The following is a 21,500-nucleotide window of genomic DNA, read 5'->3' as shown; positions in this document are numbered from 1 at the left end:
GTAGCTGAGAACAGCCTGGGAGCCAATGCTAGCCTATGCCATTTCTTTAGTTGTACGGCAACTTTCAAGGAGTTAGCACAGACAATGGGTTTGTTTCACAGTACAAAAGATGGTGAGGAAACTCTTTTTGACAGTCAGTGTAGGTTTTATTACACTTACCCAGAGCTGTTGTATGTGGTTAGTAGGTTTGTAGTTTTACAAAGGTAATCATTTTATACCACATGATTTCCAACCTATTAGTTGGATTTAATTTATGCTGAAGACTCTACCAAGCTGTTTTGATAAGTACTCTTATTTTTTGTTTAGCAAGGTCTTAAGGGTGATCTTTAGTCTCCCAAGGAGGAGATCATAAAAGTCTTAAAAGTGCTTTACAGAGTTTTATTTATTATTTTTAAGCATGAAGATTACCAGCATGAAGATAACAAGGCTGTTACAGTACAACATGTTCTTTGTTTTTGCAGGTTATAGCTAACATATTAGGAGTTCTCAAAATGCCAGTTTTGTTTGTTATGTATTTCGAGAGCAAATAGATGTAATCCTATATTACCTTCTTAAAATGAGTATTGCTGAGGAAAGAAGCAGTAGGAGAGATCTGGTCTGAGAATGGGTGTCAGGAATTATGTCACTAACCGCATTTACCCAGGACAAAGCTTACTCTTTCACTATATTTAATATCTAAATTCTGTAGAAAGATGTGCACTTTACTTTTATGTATGGGGGAATGCTTCATTACAGGGAATGAGATAAAAAAGTGGGACAAAAATAAAACCGAAGAAAATAAATTAAGAAAAAACCCTCAGGCCTGTTAGACATCTGATATGAAAAGGTTCTAAAATTTCGCTCGCAACATTTTCTCATATATTTTTTACTGCAAACAGATCCACAGTTTGCATATAATTCTTTGAGTTGTAATAAATCACGTAGAAATGGTGGGATATGCAGTAAGAAATACTAAACGTGTTCTGTATGTTTGGGATGGGCTGGAATGCAGAAGAGCCAGAGAAGAAATGTTTGTCTTAAAGTGTGGGTTATCAGATTGTGCTCTGTACTGCAGATAGTCTGATAATGGTCTGTTGAAGAAGCAGAGTCAGTCACATTGTGCTGGTTCCAAGTCTTTATTTTCAGGGACCTATAATGAAATCAGGAGGAATTAAATGAATACATATAATTGTGCGTTTTCAAAATCCTACTAGGCATCTCCTTATATCTTTAGATACTTTAAATCCTTGAAAAATCTGCTCCTATGTTCTGTAAATCACAGAGGATAAAGTTAGAAATCAATGCAAAACGGATTACAAATTATTCCTTTTGTGTGAAAGCAACTGAACAGTTTCTTATAGCTCATCTCCAAACCTTGGAAACGCTTGAATTTTTCTCTTGCTTGTGCATTTATTGCAGCAGTCTGAGTATCATGGTATTTGGTAAAAATCAAAGTACATTTCAGTGTTATTGTCAGATATTGTGGGGTGGCGCTTGATATATGAGAGTGTTCCCAATTTCCGGTTTCAGATGATTGGGCTGTGGCGCACCACAGAGTAATGGAAGAGCTGAGTATTTATTGCATCAATAAAAATGAAAATATAGCCGCTATGAGGCTTTTGTCCAATAATCTCTGGGCTTTTAACATCAATTATAAGAAATGCCATAAGCTGCAGGAAATATTTATTGTTGTCACAGTTTTACATATGGAGGAAAAAGGTGGAAGAAGGGAAAGTGTCTGATGTAGCAGAGTTCATAGAGCAGATGGTCTTCTTTTTGAGCTTCAAGTAATTTTCAACAAGATTCATAGATGTCAAATACTTGAAATACCTGTTAGTCTTCTCATTGAAACCTGTGCCAGTATATATTCTGCTTCATCTAAAAGAGATCATTAATTAGATGCAACACTTGACTTCAAATAAATATAACCTGAAGGACAAGAGATAGTGATGATTGACAAAAAATGTTTAAAAATATAGTACCAAGCAAAGGGAAAGCTAGATTTGATCAGGATTCTTTAAGTCTATTACAACCGATATGACTTCCAAAATACAGATCATGGAGTCCTGAATACATTAGCAAAGCCAAAACATTATTTGGCTTGTAGCATGGTCATATTAAACAGGAAAAGATATGCATGTCTGTTTACTATGTATATTTTGCCTAATTCAGGTAAAATTCTTTCTTGATGACCTCTTCAGCTGGCTTTCAGATCTGTTTATCAACTTTTTCACCCTCCATTACATTTCAGTTCCTTGTGATCATTAAAACTACAGTCTTAGAAAAAAAAGAACAGCAGCTGGTTTACATGGATCTAACTGCAGAACCATAACCTGTGGATGTACATTTTCCTAGGTTTGTCTACGTGATACCCTTGGAAATCCTTTTTTACCCATTCTTGGATGGATAAAAGAACACAGCCATTATGTGTTCTTGTCAGTTCTTACTTCCTAACAGTGTATGTTATACGTCTTTTTCCCCCTTCTCTTCCTTTTTACATGGTCTGCCTTTTTCTTACTGTGTCCTCTGCTGTTTCTTCTAAATGTCCTCGCGATCATTCCTTTCCACCACTGATGAACAGCTTAGCTCCATGAAGGAAACCTATAGACAAAAGACTTACCTAAATGTAAGACAGAAGAAAATAAATTCTAAAATGTAGAAAGAGTGGCATCCGTTGGGAAGCCTATGGAATATGTATTTCATGTTCCTGAAGGTGTCAGGTTGACAACATCATAAACCATAGAAGTTTATGTTAATATCTGCCCTACAGCCCCTATGACATAGAATGTAGAATGAGAGACTTTTTCAAATCACTGAAGTGTTTTGAAGATCCGACTGTCATTGACAGCTGATGGCACTTACGCTCCTACAGTAAGTTAATTACCTTAATTAAGGCAAAGTTTTAAAATGAAAGGTTAAGAAAAAATAAAAGATTATTCTTGCTGTGTGAATATTGTGTGAGTATTTTGTTTCTTTTAAACCTTAAAAAATATTTCAAATGTCAAGTTTGTTTTTTGTCATAATTGCTGGTGGACCTCCTGTGGGTTTTGAGAGTGTTTTTATAACTTTCAGATTTTCACTTCAAGTAGCTACGCTATTGAATCTTAAACATAGATATTAATTCCCTAAAAGTTGATTAGGTAAAATAAATAAAAACAATTAGCAAGCAGTACTAAACTACTTAAGAATCATTTGTTTTCAGAAGTGTGAAGTATTCTATCTTTTTATTCTGTCTTATGTCATACTGTTACCAGCTTCCTGGTCACTATGGAGACTATAAAATAGATAGGCCTACATGTGTAATGTAGAAAGGAGAGCAAAAACATTTTCTTTCTTCTTTATACATTCTAAAAGAGAAAAGTATGGGCAAAATTCCAGCTTTGAAAAAATAACCTGTTAGGTTGGTTTTAGGATCACAGGCTTCTTAAAATCGGTCCTTGTTTTAAAGACATAAGTATTTTATTCCAGGTGTTTTTGGCTGCAAAGCCAGAAGCTTGATTCTCATAATGATTTTTTTTTTTTTTCGCTGCAGATGCAGCCTCCTTGCATACCATATGGTGGTAATTAACAGTTTCAGACTTAGTTCTGAGTTTTCTTCTGCTTCAGTTATTGGTTGGTTTGGGACGAAATTTTAATGTCACAGAAACAGAGTTTTCTGTCTGAGTTTAATTGCCGATAGGAATAATGTGTATCTCTAGATGAGGAAGGAAAAGAGGAGATCTATTTAGAGCACTAAGAGATATTTTGGAAATCTCACCAAGTACAACCTGTTTCTTTTCATTAAGCACTCCACTGTCCGTCTGTAGAACTGAAATAGGGCTTAGTTGGACCCTGGGAATGGAGAGAGACAATTTGAAAGATACAGTTGGAATGAATAGTTTCTCTTAACAGCAAAGTGTTTGCACTTTTTATGAGAGCAAGGGTAACATTGTGTAATCTCTAAAAAAGATACTGCTCAGTGAGGATAAGTCCATTGTCCAGTGACATGACTTTTCCTGTCAATCACAAAGGTGACAAGGGGGCTAGATTAAGTAAAGCTTGCCCAAGATTAACAAAGGAAGATTATTGACCTCATCCTGAAAGGGCAGAAGCCTGTTTTATCATTAAACCTTGGAAGAGATATTTCCTCCATAGGTGGAAAGCTGTTTAGCTGTATAGAGACAACTTTCTTGTAAATGAACAAGTCTTCCTGTGGATTCTGGCTTGGAACAAAAGCAGAAGACGAGGAAACGTGGGCCAACCCTTTTGTTGTTGCTGTTGTTGAGGCGAGAAAGAAGGATCTAGGGATTTTGATTCAGCAGGATCTGTGTAGATCCTTGTCTGGCTTTCGGAAGTGGGAAGAGCAGGAATCCACAGCATCAGGTGTTGGTGAGTACAATCCCAGCTCAGAGTTGGATGAAATGTTGTGCCAGCACACATTAGCAAAGCAATTCGAAATGCAAATGAACAATAGAGCCCCATCCATGAAGCAGCTGCTAACTGCATAAAACTGTTACCAGGATTAACAGTGCCAGAGGCTGGAATGTAATCAAACTTGAACAGGTGAAATGGTTGCGCAGCTGAGAGAGACTGTTCTCTGGTGAAGGAGTGTCTATTTTTCCACTATTTCAGTGACTGAGAGATATGTCTGGTGTGTGGCTTGATGGACTTAATTTTAAAAGGTCAATAGTAGATATTTAAGGTCTTTAATACCACTCTTTGCAGTGTTGTTGCTTTTCTCTCAGTTAACTGGAAAAGTCATGTGAATTTGTCCTTTCAAAAAAGGAGCTTGCTAAATCTTGCTTGTTAGGAGGGAACTTTCTTCTCAGGGGATTAATTTTAAACTGTTGCTGACATGTCTTTCTTGGCATTAAGGATTTCTCTGAGTATTTTCACAGGAATGGTTAAACTCTCATACGTAATAACAGGATTTTCCTTCCTAGAAGTTTTTAGCTTTATACAGCCATTGACATGAGTAGGTTGTATGTGGAAGTATCCTTTCTTTTTATGTGGTAAAAGTAAAAATCCAGAGGCACTGAAAATTTTTTCACTTTCTCCAGTAATGTCATGAGAAAGAGTGAAATATAACAGAGAGAGCTAAACGGAGATATTTTAGCATTTCAGGTTGTTGTTCTGACAGAACATGGGCAAGTGGGGAAGACAGATTCTCGAGCTGGTGTGCTAGAGGATACATGTTGAACTGTCATCAACAGCAGTAGCTGATGTGTGCGTTCATCCGCTGGTATGGAAAAGAGAGGATTCCTCTTAGATTGCAAATCACGCAATGAATGTGTGATTGCTACAGATCTTTTTGAATGAATAATTCACTGGTGTACTGTAATTTAGCCCACTGAGATGTGATTGCAGCTGTTCCCCTACTGTATATGTGTTTTGATTAAGTGGAGTGTATCTTAAAGCCCACAAGTGTATAAATAGCCCATGTATGTGATAGGCAAACGCTGCATACATGCACACCTAACAAGAGCAGTGGAAGGAAACATTTTATTTTGGGGATTGTTGCCTAGATGTATATTTTAATGTATAATTTATCTTTTTAAAAAGATCTGTGTGGAACATTTCCCCTTTTTTTGGTCCAGCTGCGAAGTCTTCTTAACTGTGGTACTATTGAAATGCATTTAGTTGACATTGTAGAAGCAGACCGTCTCTGTTATTAATGAGTTTATCTTTCTAAGACCTTTACATTATAAGAAATTACTTGCTTTGTGCCTATTTTACAGGTGGGAAACTGAAATGCCGAAACAAAAGTGACTTTTTCCATGATTACATAGAACATATGAAAGAACTGGGAATTCTGCATCCAGAGTTCTTTCATGATGTTTTACCCACAAACTACTCTCTTGTCTTTCCCCTGTCCCAATTCCTTTTCCCCAGAAAGAGAGGCAGGGAAATTAGAGTAATTTTGAAAATACCTGGAGGTTCGATTTGAATGCCAAGCAATTAATGATTTTGAAAATCACCTTGTATTACTTTACATATCATTCAGTCCTTGTGCTCTTATGCTTCTTCTAATGAACTTGTTTTATGCTCAGATATATGTACATATGAACCCACTTGTATATACCCAAAATGTATTTGGAAATAGCATCTATGATTCCTGAGGCTTAGGCAGCTGTTGCACATGCTTTGTGTCTGTAACCATTATGTGACATACAAAGAAACACAAGTGAGTGTCTTTGGGGCCCACTTTGGAATAAAATAAGAAAGTAGTTTCTGGTAAAATTAGGGGTGATACTGTTCCTATACAAAGTTGATGGTATAGGTGGATTTAAGAACTGTTAACTAAGCATGGTATTTGGCTTATCTGTCTTCAAGTGTGAATAAGAAAGTAGCTTTCAAGATACTTCCTCTTCTGGCCTTGTGTGTAGTAAAAAAATTTGCCACTTGGTCATAAAGGTTTTGAATGTTACATAAAATCTGAACTGATGATGAAATTAACTATTTTGCTTGTCTAGATCAGTGTGAAAAATCAGTTTATGCAGGCCTATATATGTCTACTTTATATGCAGAAAAAATGACAGCTCACTTTTTAAGTCCATTGTTAGCAAATAGTAATTTTGCAAGTCTAGAAGAAAAATTAAGGGAGTTGCAAGGGAAAAAAAAATGGAGCATTTCTGTTGACTGAAGTCGGAACATTTTTTAGGGCTTGGTCAAAAGGTCATTGACGTCAGTTGAAAGTCTCTCATTAACATCACTGGGTTTGGCTTTTGGGGCATATGATGGCCCAGATTGTAATCTCAGTTAAATCCGATTCTGTTAGGGAATTTATTGACTAGTATAACACATTCAAACTGCGCAAAACTGTTTGCACTAAAAGTTTTCTTAACCAATGGTAATCTTTTTTTTTTTTTTTTTTGCCAAAAGGAAGTAATCTGTGGAATAAATACGATTTTTTACTTCATAACTTCCATGTTGCTTTATTCAAATTTTATTGAGATAACTTTTAGCAATGATCTGTTTATGAAAAGGCGCTTTTTTTTTTTTGAAATGTTGGGATTTATTAAACCAGAGTTAAAAAAAAAAGATGCAGGAGAAAACAAAAAATATTGTAACACAGATCACTAAAAGCAGTATGTGTCGATTCTGTACCGTTTAACATGAAAACAATTGAAAAATTAAGGCTTTTTCAACCACATCTGTAACTGAGATCACAAGATGATCTATTGACTTTTTTAAGAGATAATATTCATTAAATGCGTGGAGTACAAAAATGTAAGGAAATCAGATAACGAAAAAGAATAAAAACTCTGGAGAACCTGATCAAAACAAAAACTGTTCATGTTTGCAGCGTTACATTATGCAGTCTGTGTATTCTGCAGCAAGCTTTGTTCAGAGACTTTGACCTAAGTTTTGCAAGGTATAGATGGCATATGTTAGCAGAGGGGAAAAAAAGTGTTTCAGAGATGTGTACAGAAGGGTAGGGTATAAAAGAGACATAAAAGGGGAAAGGAATATATGCAGAGAACATTGCATTATGTTGGAGGGGGCGTGGAGGAGAAGGCTCTCACATTAATGAAGGCAAGTTTGAAGATGCTGAACTAGTTTTGGTTTCCATTAAAATTAATGAGTAGACCTCTGTGGACTCTCATGTGAGGAGGATTGTGTGTGCATTCTAGGGAGTCACAGAGTTTTGCCATTGTGCTGCTAGTGAAAGTCGTTAGGACCACCTTTGTGAAAAATATTGTCTCTACAAGAAGGTATGAAATTGAAGAGGGAAATAGAGAATTAGAAAACTGAAAACAATTGCTTCATCCTTTATAGATGACAGAACTACTTGAACTGTGAGTTAAAAATAACCATTAGATAGAGGACATTTAATGTTTGGTTACTATTTCATTTCTTACAACAACTAGCCATCAAGGCATTAAGTACTTCATAAAGTCAGGAAATTAATGATCCTTGTAAAAACTGAAGATTTTTTTGAAAGAAAGCTGTAAAAGAACAATTAAAGGTAATCAATACCATTGTTATTAGGAAATCTGTGAGTACAACACTTCTTCTCAATTAGGGAAAAACTGTATTTTATGTTTCTCTCTTACAAGCTGATCTTTGTTCACTTCAGCCTGTAATCTTGGTTTATGCTTTATGGATAGGCTTTGTTCTGGGAACTTTTGAAGCATTGCATGCCTTTTTAAAGGTTTCAACAGAAGAACAAACAGCAATGAACTCAAAGAACAAAGGATTGTTCTTTCTTTCCATCTTTATTTTTTTCTTTTTTAGGAAAAAAAAGAAATGTTTCATCTCATTTTTTTCCCCTTTCAGGAAGTTGATGGCAATAAAGTGATGTCTTCATTTGCCCCGCACAACTCATCTACCTCACCCTTGAAGGCAGAAGAAGGTGGGCGTCAGAGTGGAGAATCATTGTCCAGCACAGCCCTGGGGACCCCTGAAAGGCGCAAAGGGAGCTTAGCGGATGTTGTAGACACCCTTAAGCAAAGAAAAATGGAAGAGCTCATAAAAAATGAGCCAGAAGGTAAGGCCTGGGAAACTGGCCAAAATTTTCTGGTTTGTTTTCTGTTCTCCAGATTCTTTGGATACGTATACTTTTTAGTCTTCCCATTTTCTGCTCCATTTGCTTTTTCTTGCTAGCAAAATTGAAGTAAAGAACTCATAGTTCTTGTCTACATTAGAGAGGAATTTCAGCAGTATCCCATCATAGCTAACATTTTTAGCTTCCACCGTTGCAACAGACAGCAACCTTCTGAACATGTGTACAATGAAGACAGTAATTTTAACAGCCTGGGAGTCATTTACACTACTACTCACCCCTCCCATATTTCTAGAACAAAAAGCAGTTTTCTCAGCAATTATAGTGCTTTTATGAAATTATCTAATAGGCATGTCTTTATTTGAAAGGTAAGAATTTAAATTTGGAATTCATGAAAGCTTTTGTCTGGAGCATGTCCTATCATGTCATCCTTTATTTATCTGTAGTGCAGGTACTATACAAACAGACACAGTACAGTCTTTCTCTGCATTATATTTGGCCAGCAAGTTTCAGCCTTGATGTATAGTTATCATCTCTGGAGAATCAGTTCCTTTTTGAGAATATATGTTCAGTCAGTGATGATGCTACTTGTGCTCTGTGGGCTGAGACCAAGACTGAACAACTCATCTCTGAGAAGCCGCAGAACAACTTTCCTTTAAGTAATATTTTCAATTCCTGCCTTTTTGGGGCAGTCAAACACCTGACTGGAAGTCACTATATTCTCCATAGTTATCCAGCATGCGTATTTACAGATCGATTTCCAGGGGACTGTGAGAAAATTGATGTGAACATACTGAGGCTTCTTCCTTAATGCACAGCAATAAGACTTTGTTTTCATTTACACCCACCTATCCCATTGCAGAAATCTATTTCAAATGTTTCAAAGCATGGCCCTCAGAGCCCACCTCAGTGTTGGAGCAGGAATGGACAACATCTACAAGAAAATTTTAGGACAGCCTGTATACTGTAATGTAAATACAGTTGCAAACACAGTCACACTGTCATGTACATGATAAGACTGTAAATTCTCTTCTTGACTATAGCACACAGCAAGAATCTGCTAGGAAACAAATTCTTTGTCTATGCATTTTGTTAATATTATGTATAATCATAGCATTTAATTTTGCATTTACATTGACTTAATGGTCAGTGCTGTGACCCAACTTGTACCTTTGAATGGATATCTTTCCTGTGTATGGTATGGGGTGGGAGGGAAGAACACCAGAGTTTGAGCGTGAGGTTGTACAAGCTGCACAGACTCCATTAAGGAGAGGCCACAGATAGACATGAGACTGGTTACAGAGTTTGTGCATTATCTCAGCTCTACTAAAATGAAAATATACAGTACAAACAAAAGATCTACAGCTTTGTGAAAAGAAAGGAGGGGGAGCAACTGAATGTTGAGCTTTGCAAATGCATGCAACAGAAAATCTTTTCTTCCCTCTAGCCATTGTTCTATTGTCTTTCAAAGGCCATTAAAATGAACAGCAGGTTGTGATGAAAATTTCATTAAGCCCTAGTTAAGTCATTATGAGGGTGCCATATTCATGTCTCTGCTTACTCCCCAACCAGGAAAAAATGAATAGGAATGGATTGGGTTGTTTTTTTTTTTTTCCCTTTCTCCTTAAAAGCCAACTAACAAAAGTTCAGAAGTTAGAAAAGAATGGGAAATGGGACATGAAACAAAAGGAGGCCAGAGAGGTGAGCTGACTAGGAAGAAAATTAGACTTGCATAAGAACATTGAAAGGTGGTGAGAGACAAATACATCATTTTGACAAGTCTCCCTCCCCCTTCCCTTCAGCCAACATGATTGTTTTTAGAGTGGCTAATTAAAAAATGGGTATTTTTGGGTGCAGATGCTTAGAGATCCTCCACAAATATGAATCTCTCTCCCTAAAAGAAGTATGTACTACTGCAAGCACATCTCCTCTATTGGAACTCCAGCGGAATATCTACTGTCATGTTGTGTTCATGTAATACCACAGAAAAGTTGTCAGTCATCACTGGCTGCTAGTCAGGTAATTAGCATATTAATCAATTTCCCCAGGAGTAAGATACCTTACGAATGGGAATCTTTGAAAGTAGATATAGGTAACAAATCAGCAATGCATGATCCCTGTATTTCATTAATAATTTTTAGTCTTGCTAGTTTGTAAAGTTTTGTAGAAGACAATCAAGAATCTTGGTTAAGCTTTGATGCATTATGTCAACAACAATAATATTTTCTCTTTGGGAAGAAAGTGAAACATTTGCTCCAGTAGCTGAGTTTTAATTAAATCAATTTCCTGTGAATCTTTCAAAGACCAGATATGAGCCAGATTCCCATTTGTCCATGTACTCAAAAGTTTATATATTATTTAACTTGTACAATGGGCTATATTTGTTTTGTTTTTATTGTTTGAAATTGTCTTCTGAATTACTGTGATGCTTTTGAAGCATCCTTTTGAATGGTCTGTTTTTTCAAAACTGAAAGAAGAGAAAGGTAGAAAGGTAGACTTTAAGTCTTGATCCAAACCTCGTATCAGTCAGGGAAGGACCTCTCTTTTCTTAAATGGGTTTTGAGGACAAGTGAGATATTCCAAAATGCTGATTAACAGGTCTGACCGTTTTTTTAAGACATTTTATTGATATCCGGGAAATTGGGTTTTTATATTCTGTTAGAGTATTAGTAAGAGTTAATATTGACTAAATTTTGTAGTAAAGGACAAGGATTTTTACAGTGTTGAGAAACATACTGCTCAGAGCACATGAATGCTCACCTGTAAGTATGCATATATGTAAGCACGTGCAAGTACCCGCACATGAGCTGGCAAGGGAAGCAGCACTGTTCATATAAATGGTTTCCATATTGATTTGATGTATATATGCCCATTGTTAGTGTCATCTGAAGGAAGTCATGGTACCTAGTCGTTCCTAAGGACTTTCCAAAAGCTTGTCACTTCCTTTTCCGTGTTGCATATGTGTATGGTTTGGGCCATATAGGGGTTTATACTTACAGAGGTTTATACTTAGGTCTTTTTTTCCCCTAAACTTGCCATTTTGCTGTATGAAAGTATATGAGTGACAATGAGTCATGCTGACACAGAGATGTGGACTATTTCAGTGAATCTAAAACTTGTGGAATTTTACTCATTGCTAATATAGTGCTCATTTTTCTTCTTTCAAATTCTGCAGAAAATCCTTATATGCAGCTTTCGTATTAGGCCCCCAAAGGCATAAACCTATTACTGAAGTCACACAATGTTATTTTACATGAAACATTCTGTCCTTTCTAACTTGAACTTCAGAATAGGAGTCAGTCCCCTTTTATTCCTGGTATACAATAATGAAGATAATGGAGTGGGTTTGGAGAAGCCTTATATACTGTGACAGACCTCAAGCCCTTGCCCCGAGGGTCGTCTGCCGACCATGGGATTCCTTTTGCAGCTAAAATCATTAGGCGAATGAGATACAGGCATGTTTTTCTTCTGTTTTCTTAAAGCATCAGAGGATGGCAGAGACTCTCTGTCTGCCTGTTCTCTTCATTTGTAGAAATGAAATGGAAATCTCTTTGAAGTCACTGAGCTTGACACAAGTTCATGAAAGCAAAGACCAAAGCAGCCACTTAGCTTTTCTTGCACTATTAATGGGATTGGATTGCTGTATTTTAATTTATGGCCTGTGCTTGTAGAAAATTAAATCTCTGAAATCTGTGTAGCCTTTCCTCTAAACGTATGGCTTGGTTTCTGGAAAAAAAATTAAGTCAAGTACATACTCTCCTATTTTTAGAATAAGCCAGCACACTCACCAGTTCTTTACATCTTCTAACTTTTAATTAAGAATCAACCTTCTTTTTATGTTTGGCAGTATGTTTGTAACAGGTTATGTATCTGTCTATCTTTAAAACTTCCATACCATGACTTCTGAGCCCAGATCTATGTCGTTACACAGAATCTGTAGAAATTGTGGATAAAAGGGGTTATATGGGCATCTACCTGACTGCAGAGACTGCACGTATGAACACGTGCACGTGGATAACACTTATTCATCTGCATGACTCTTTATGATAAGGACTGCTGAAACTCAATTCTGTTTGGCCATTTAAATGAATGCTTTGAATTTTATATAAGTATACAGGTGCAAATATATATAAAGAGCATGTATTAAATACATATATTAAGACATATATAAAAACATGTACAAACAAGAATTGTGTATATATACTGTTTAACATTGTTCCCTCTTCAGTATTTTGTTTTACTAGTCCTTAGATTTTCTGAGCAGGAACAATTAATCTCAAGTGTTTAGTAGGCAGATAATACATATATTTACAAGGCTTTAGCAGGCAATGTGAATACTAGATCCTCACATATTATAGTATGCTGTGATACTGTAAGTAATTACTTTGTCAAAAAGAAAGGGATGAGAAAGTCCTCTCAGGCATGATTTTTGTCTTCCAACATCCCCCAAAGCCTATCTGTGTTTGATGTTTAAATTTACATTATAAATCACAACACCTGTTTGTGTAGTAATTTAAATGGTGGCTGTTTAAGCAGTTCTGTAGCCTATAAAAGATAACCACATTGAATTCAAGCTCTCTAGATGAAATAATATTCCAGAATATGTCCTAATATTATCAAACTTTTCATTAACCTATCTTATAAAGAAACCAAGGTGTCCCTCTTCTTAGGCTACAAATTCCAAAGTAGACCATTAATGGGCACAAGAAAGGAGGCCTTTGAACAGGCTGTTTCTTGTTTTAAAATAACTTCTTATGAAATGGGAAGAAATAAAATGAACAGATTTGGGAAAAGCCTTAGGATACTCTAATTGGTTGTGGTTTGAATTTTTTTTTTTTTTTATTTCTTCATTATCTCTTTGACAATGTATGTGTTGAAGAGGCTTTGTAATGCTGCTCTGCTGAAGGACAAACAAGGATACTTTGCAGTTGAGTACTTTTAAGTTTTGTTCATACAATCCTGCTGCTGTGGAGGGATGCTTCAAGTGCATTGTGGTTCCATGTTCACCTTTGCAGTCTGTCACCAGAAAATATGTCATTTGGTGGAGAAAGCCAGCATCAAATTTCCATGCACTTCTTTCAAAGACCCTGCCATATGGAAATGTGCATTCATATGCTGCTGATAAAAATAAAAGAATATTTTTAAAAGATTAAGTTTGTGAAATAGGCCTATGTGAAGAGAAGACTCTGTTAAATGCTGCAGTGGCTGAAACCTTTATTAACAAGTGCTTTAACTCTAGAACAGAGGTAGCCTAGTTTGAAGCCCTGCCAGCTTTTACTTGCTCAAAGTGAAGTTAGTTCATTTGTCACTTTCAGTTTTTAAGTGATTTTCTTCCTAATAGTTTAGCCTGATAGTCATGGTGTATTTCAATGGATGTTTTCAAAATTTGCTTAGATTCCTTTCCAAGTCTCTCTTTCTACATCCTCAAAGGTTTGTAGTGTTTGGATTTTTCTTTTCTCTTTTGATAAAGGCATCTGAGGTGCTGATACAGCATCTTAAATGTAGACGAAAGCATTACGGTCAAGTGAGATTCAGGAAACTTGCGCTTTTGGAGAGAAGATGCAGTCTCTCTCCCCTTCCCAGTTTTAGATTTAAAGTCTTCTCTGATGGATCTCCATAATTAAAATTTCTTTCCAGTGTACGTTCACTCAATATTATTGGATGAGCAGCAGCCAAAGCAAAATGCTTGATTTCTCACTTCCCATCTTTTACAGTGCAGCATATCACTGGTTCACCAAGACCAAAAAAATTATTCTGTCTGCTAATTCCCCAGGTAGCCAGACTCTTCAATAGCCATGATTAATTTCAATAGGGGTTTTCAAACCTTGCTGCCACTCTTATCCACAGATCATTTTGATGTGCCTGTTGCCCTCAACGTGTTCCAAATAGATTACAGTCTGCCTTCCATTTTGCTCTTTCTTTCTCTCTCTCTTGTTTATTTTTTTTTTAAACTACCTTCTCCCCTGTAAAAGCTATTAGCTTTCTGAGCTTCATTTCAGTCCTTGGATCACTGCTGGAGAAACCTCTGACCCAGGCTGGTAATACACAAATATACATGAGGGAGTGTGCCAGCTCTTTCTGTATGCTTATGTGCCACAGCTTTTGGGGATGTCATTTATTCAAGAGTGAAGAGCGAGCCACCTGTTTCTCAGGCCTCTTGTCCCTCATATTAAAGGTTCAAGCCATTGCTGAATAGTAACATCTTAATCTGGGCAACATACACAGCGTTTAGCTGAAACCTATTTGTCAAGCTAGCGGGGTTTGTGTTTTGTTTTTTTTCCCCCTCTCTCGTACCCCCAAGGCACTTGTCATGACCGTGCATATTAAAATTAATCAGACCTCCCAGGCTTGTATGACTGTGTGGTTTAACATGAAGAAGTGGATATCAAGAGTTTGCCCTAATTAAATAGGCCTGCTTGGTTTTATTCTAGTGGATACTTGGTCTGTTTTTTTAATAAGAGCTGCTTATGGACGAGGCACGGCCAGCTCTAGAGTTAGTGGAGAGCTCACTTCAAAGTTTTCCCTGCCACCTGCGCCCAGGATGCTGAGACCTGAAGGGCTCCCCATGTTCTTTCTTAACAGCACAATTTGTGTGAAGTAAGTGGAGGGGGAAGGGGAAAATAAGGCCAAAGGAGTGAGAGCGCGATCAGGGAAGGAGAGGCAAGGAGCTGAGATGAGCACGTGGATTGGCTTTTTGAAGTTGATTAAGACAACCTATCATCCTGTCTGATTAGCTGTAGATCTCAGTCTGTGCCATGAGCTATTCACAAGGCTGTCTTATATCTTCTGTTTACCAGAAGCAAAGGAAAACCTGTAGTATGGCAAGGAGCAACATTTGCAGCAACTCCCACTTGCTTGTTTAGCTAATGAAGTAGCCTTGTAAAAACACTCTTAAGTTTGAAGCTGTTGCTTATTTTTATTAGTTACGTGTCTGTTTAACATTGATATTTTTAAGGTGGTTTGAATGTTGCCAGTTTTACACAACGGTGTACATCTCTTGCATTCTAAATAAGCTGTACTAGGAAGACAGAACTCCTTTCATCATCTTTTCACACAATTTTATTGTGATTTCTACATTGCCTCGGGAGGAAACATGCTATATATGTGTGGTTTCTATACTGTAATATATAAACTCAAAAAGCACTCAGAGTAGAGGAAAGTTGAGGGGAGACACACCCTAAAACCTGATAAATAATAATTAAGGACTGATATAGTTTATCAATTCAACAAGTTAACTTTAGCCAAAAATAGTAGAACATTTGGAACGGTCAACATTTTTAGACAAAATGTTTAGTTGGAAATGATTTTTTTTGTTGTTTTTAGATGATAAAATGATTAATTTGAAACAGAAATGAAAACATTTCAATTAGGATTAAATAAAACATTTTGGGTCAGGTGGAAACAGCTTTTCCCCTGACTTGGTTTGGCAACTGAAATGAAAAAAATTCAATGGGTTTCAAAACCTGGAGAGGTTTTAGGGTGTGTCTCCTCCTGTGTCTAATGATCTTAGGAGGGCAAATGAGCAGTTGTCACAAAGACACTGAAGTGTATCTGAAAGTTATATGCTGTGGTTTTGAGGGCAAACTGTAGTATTTTAATCAAAAAAGCTTTAACATTTTATTTATTCCTAATGTGCACATTAGTGTCTTCTGAAGCCTCAGTCAGAAAAGTTTTGCAACTCCTAGGGCATTTTATTTTGAAACAGATTTTGGAAGTTTATCATACTTCATATGTTAGACATACTTGGCATGTCTTTGCAGGAGAAAGTTATGAGTCTACTCTAGAGGGCTGAGAGATCTGTAGTTGTTACACCCCAGACTTTGGTTTTGCTTTGTATTCAAATTCTTGCAATCCAGTATGCAAAGAAAAAGCAAAGCCTTATTTATCTGTTTCCATAACACTTCAAATTGCTGAAGGAAAAGCCAGCAGGTAGGATGATACTCCATTGATTTAAACTCATTGCTACCTTTCAGTATTATTATTCCTATTTTATTTTTGGTTTCAAACCTTGGCGCAACCCAAATGTAAAGAACCATATTGACACTGCCAAGCATCTGTCTGGTGCTTGACAGCATCATAGAAACCCTTCCACTGTTTCATCTGGGTTGCCATTGGTTATTTAACAACATAATGCAAACGGTGCAGTGTGGGTGTATATGAAATGGAAAGAAAGGTTGAGGTGGGGGGAAGGAACCCTGTACAAGTAAATATGTCTTTCATCATATCTTTTGTTTGGTCTGTTTGCTGTGTGCTATTCAGTAGTCAATAGAAGTTGTTTGCTAGTTCTGCAAAAGGGTAAGAAACCTTTTCTTAAACTTTATTCTCTTGTGTTTGTCTCAGTCCAGAAAGTTTTCTGCTTTTGTTTTTCTTGCCTCGCTTTGTTGTCACCTGTCTGTTGTTGAAGGGTTTTTGTCATCGCTGTTTAGCTGATTGTGAGTGAGGTAACCTGACACTTATGAAATGTTCCTTATTGAGCAGGGATCTTGTACAGGTGAAGTGGGTGTTTAGAGAGCTCACGGAAGGTTTACTGTGGTGGTCTTTGGGGCAATAGAGTTCTTTCATGCTTGTGTTTTAATGTATTTATTTAGCCAGAGGATGAAAGTGAAAAGTGAACAAAGAAAAAAACCAGTCTGTTCTTTCTGCTGAAGAATGTCCTGTTAGCACTTGTGTGACTCGGTAAGGCTTTCTGAGATGTTTAGCCTTGATTTAATTCATATTTAAGATCTCTCCTCCCAGCACATTAATATAATGTCAGTGTAGAATGCATTGCATGGTGTAATTACTGAAGAGAGCAGTAGTTGGGAAAACAGACGGTAATTGAACACATGGCTGTTTATTACAACAGGACAGTGCTCCTACGCTGGTATTTAGGGCATTAATAGGGACGAATTGATTTGTCGTTTTAAGATGAATTCAATCACTGTTGCTTAGACCTTTGTTTGTTCAGGCCAAGTTATGCTTTGTTTGCGTTATGTGCCCAAGAGGTTTACACACCACTGTGTGGCATTAGTCATGCAGAGGGCTTGGGAGCAGAGAGCCATTTAAATGAACAAAGGACATTTTTCTTTTTGGCTTTGTTTATCTTCCTCTCTAGTTTTGTTACCCTCTAATCTATCTCCATCTCTCTCTCCCTCTTTCTTCCCCCTCCTTTCCACTGAAAACATTTCTGATCAATGCAGAGGTCTTCCTGCTTTCTTCCTTCCCCCTCGTCTTTATTCACCCTCTCGAAGACAAATGGAGCTCTGATTGACAGGTGGCAATGCAGGGTTGCAGCACAGTGTAAATAGGAGTCATTGCTCCCAAGTTTGTGCAAGGAGGAAATAGAATTGGGGGCTGGTAGGAAGGAATGATCAACTTGGAGGAAGAGGATTGATATCAAAGCAAACAGCAGCAATGAGATGTACCACTGTACGTCGCAGCTCTGGTATTTTTGAAAGAGGGAACATGTGCACCTTTTGTATCTCCCGCTGGCTTGTGCTCTGGTTGGGCCCTGTGTGGGCCACATCCTGGGGTATAATGAGCCTTCTGCCCTCTTCTCCTTTTTACTAACGCAAGTCAGAGGGAGGAAAGGAGAATATGACTGAAGTTGAATTCCTGATCTCCTCAATATGAGCAGTACAGCCTGTATTTTAGGCTCATTGTGCTTGAGAGGAATCCCATCTTGATTTATTTCTGAGTGTGGGAGAGTTAATAGACACTTCAGAACAATGTGGGCCAAATTCTGCTTTGAGATGTAAGTTCACAACTCCTGCTGAATACGCAAGAGCTTTAAGAAGGCAACATTTGACCTAATACAGGATTTCTAAAGAACCCAATGTGAATTGCTTTTTTATCCCTATACAGACAGGGATTAGGCCTCTTCCTAGAAAGAGCATTTATTAAGAAGACTGAAAGGTAACAACAGCAACACAGGCTGTGCAGTCATTAATTTCTAGAAACTTATATTTCCTAGATGGTGAGATACTGGTATCTAAGTACTATAGTGTGTGATGAATTAGCACCCAGACTTGAGTTTTGGAGGGACAGGCAGTACTAGCTTATGCAGCACCAAGGAAGGGGAGCCACAGATGTGTGGCATGGAGACCCTGATTCTCCCAGTCACAGAGAAATAGCAATTTAGCACACATGTTCATACACTGCAACATGCAGGGATGGATATGAACGTCAGTTGTTCATCTGAGCCTTTTTGTTGTAATTAATTAAATTATTGAATCTCTAAATAAATAATAGCACAGGAGATGACTGCTAGAAGAAGATCTGAAGCCTAGCAGTGTTTTTTATCCATGCCTGCAGTCATAGAGTTGTTTGTGTATGGGACATGCTACTTAAAAATTGTTACTTAAAAATCTTTTCTAAGTATCTAGACAGTGTAGTTCCAAAGGTCCATCCTGTATGCCCAAGGGGACATTTCATTGCCACATCAAAAACCTCCTCAGTTAATATGTTGGACCGCCAATAAGCAAGAAGGATCACAACCAAAGATTTATGCAACTGCAAAGTTAAAGCTGGTATCCAAGCACTTTATCAGAAAGTAAAGTGTCTGTCCCAACTTAGAAGTGATTATCCAAGTGTCCTGTTTATCAAGTACAGTTCAGAATGTTGCATGAGTTTTGTACTATAGATTAGCCCACACGATCTCAACATAAATAGTCTAGAGACAAAGATCACGTAGAAGAAGAAAGCCTCTCAGTCTTGTATGGATCCATGATCTTGTTTTTGCTAAACCTTTTTTTCTTTCTTTCTTTCTTTTCTCTTTTGCCCACAACACATATCCCTTTTCAGTAGCTGAGAGTCTTATCTCCCACAGAGTCAGACACTAGGGGCAAAAAAAAGTCAACAACTAACGAGAAAAATGGTTTCAACTGTAGTCATCACTGTGTATTCAGTCAATCCTGTAAAATCACTGTCTTGTTAATGTATTTTTGCTGCAATATCTATATACTAGATTTAAATAAAGGAATATATTTCCAAATAGTTTCCTTTCCTTGTATGTGAAATTAATATATGAAGATGAAACTAGAGGACAGCAGGCTTTCACTAATGATTTTCAGCTGCAACAATTCTGGATTCCACGCTGAGGTCATGTACAGCCTTAATCGGCAATGCTGTTTAACTAAATATGGAGACATTTTACTGAAGATTATTTTATTTTAAGTCTTTTTTTTTTTTAATGCATTTCCTCTTGCTGTGTCATCTAATTGATTCACAGCTCCTGTGAAGCTTTGGGGTATGGGACACATAGCCAGGCAAAATGCATTTCTTCCTTTACAAGTTTGGCCAAGTCAATACTATCTGAGTTCAGAGGAATGAGGAAGCTGTCATTAGGAATCATTCTGTAACTAAACATAAAATTGTTAGATGAACAGTACATATGATGTCAAGGTTTAGACTATAACCTGTCCTTTCTGCCACAAAAAAAAAAAAAAAAAAAAAGCAATCCTTTCATGTAATGGTCATGTTATTATGTTACCATTTTTACCAGTATTTTATTGCTAGACAGGTTACTGAATGAGGGAACACAGTACTCAGTGTATGCTGCGTGGCATGCATATCCCAATATTTTGAAGTAATGGGGCTCACAGAAGACAAAAATTGGAGAAGACATAATTGGAGGTGCTTTCTTATGTTGCCAGACTACAGAATTTTCCCAGTTTTTCTAATGTAAATACTTGTTGCTGTTTTGGTTTTGTCTTGGCCTTATGGCTTAAGTATAGCATGAAACAAACTGCCATTAAAGTGCTGGAGGAAGACAGTTCATCTACCAGTTCCCTTTCATCCTTGGTTTCACACATGACATTGCTAACAGTTGATCTGCTTATACTGGACATTATAAATGTTCACCAGAAATCAGACTAAATCTCCCAACCACCACAATCCCACGTATTTTCAGGAGCAAGCGAGATGCAGTGTATGACCATTTTTTTAACTGATCTGCTTCAGCTCTTTATGTCTACAGGGACTTGTCCACTAAAAGATAGGTGAAAAAGCATGAAGAGAAGAATGGTATCTTCATTTTCGTGAACAGGCACCATTGTGGAAAAACAAGATAGGGAGAGAATTTTTGTAAGCTCTTCAATATAACTCCTTAAGAGATTTTAAAAGATGCGCTGTAGTATTCTTCAGACCTGTTTTTGCTTAGGATGGACCTTTGCAATCTGATTACTCTTTGGATAGTGAAAATACTAGCATGAATTTATTTGACTGATTGATTAATCTTTTAATATTCTTTTTATTCAAAGTATTGTTACTACTGGAAGAGGGCATTGGGATTGTTTGGGCAATCCTAGGTAGCTTTCCTCTTAGGCTGAATGATTCCATAAAGCTGTCAGTTCTTTAGCTTAATACTGGATCTTAGTGTATTAATTCAAGGCTTTCAGTGATCTAGGACACAACATGTGCCAGGAGTAGGAACTAAAATTAGAGGCAGACTTTTGGCTGTGAGAGCTGCTTGAGGCTACTTGGGGTGAAAGAGGCCTGACGTCAGTCGCAGCCCAAAGACGGCAAGATGTCTAAAGCATCCTCTCAGATACAGGTTTTCCTGCAACACACACTGTAGTGAATGACTCTTCCTTTCTTGTGTCATCCGTCTCACCGATACAGCACTTGATGGTTTGTTCCGCACATCACGTCTTTTTCAAAGGCTCACATAGTTCACTTGTTAAGCAAAATTGACTTCTTGGTATACTGAGATTGTGAATATTTCCAACCTCACACTCTAGAAGAGGAATGAAAACTTTAACAGTGATGACTCTTTTAAAACATGCACCTAAAAAAAGTGAAAACATTGTGAAATAAAGTAAAATCTTTATGAAGGAATCTAAAACAGCTCGTGATGATGTAGCCTAATGATAAAAAATAAGATTATATGATACAGGGTTGAGAAACAGGAAAATTGCTTCTTTCTCCTTCACTGAATATATTATTTAATGTAAAATTTTATGCTTTTGTCTGTATACAAGTGTTGTTTCCATGTAATTTCTTAAAAAATATCATAATTCTGCTAAGGACTGTGATTTAAGAATAATTAGGCATTATT

The 21,500-nt window shown here is 37.1% G+C and overlaps 1 protein-coding gene across 10 annotated transcripts in view; it reads left to right on the top strand.

Annotated features, from left to right (window-relative positions):
• The window catches only part of SOX5 (SRY-box transcription factor 5), a 652,738-nt gene that overhangs the window by 417,635 nt on the left and 213,603 nt on the right, over positions 1 to 21,500 (top strand). For all 10 annotated transcript variants that reach the window (XM_062009253.1, XM_062009270.1, XM_062009262.1 and 7 more), the window contains one exon: positions 8,239 to 8,449. In XM_062009253.1, coding sequence (XP_061865237.1) covers positions 8,239 to 8,449 — 211 coding nt within the window. The remainder of the gene's footprint in view (positions 1 to 8,238; positions 8,450 to 21,500) is intronic.

This window comes from Colius striatus, chromosome 1 (assembly GCF_028858725.1).
Source record: "Colius striatus isolate bColStr4 chromosome 1, bColStr4.1.hap1, whole genome shotgun sequence".
NCBI lineage: Eukaryota > Metazoa > Chordata > Aves > Coliiformes > Coliidae > Colius > Colius striatus.
The sequence above is the reverse complement of the archived record's forward strand: the minus strand, read 5'-3'. Positions and strand labels throughout refer to the sequence as shown.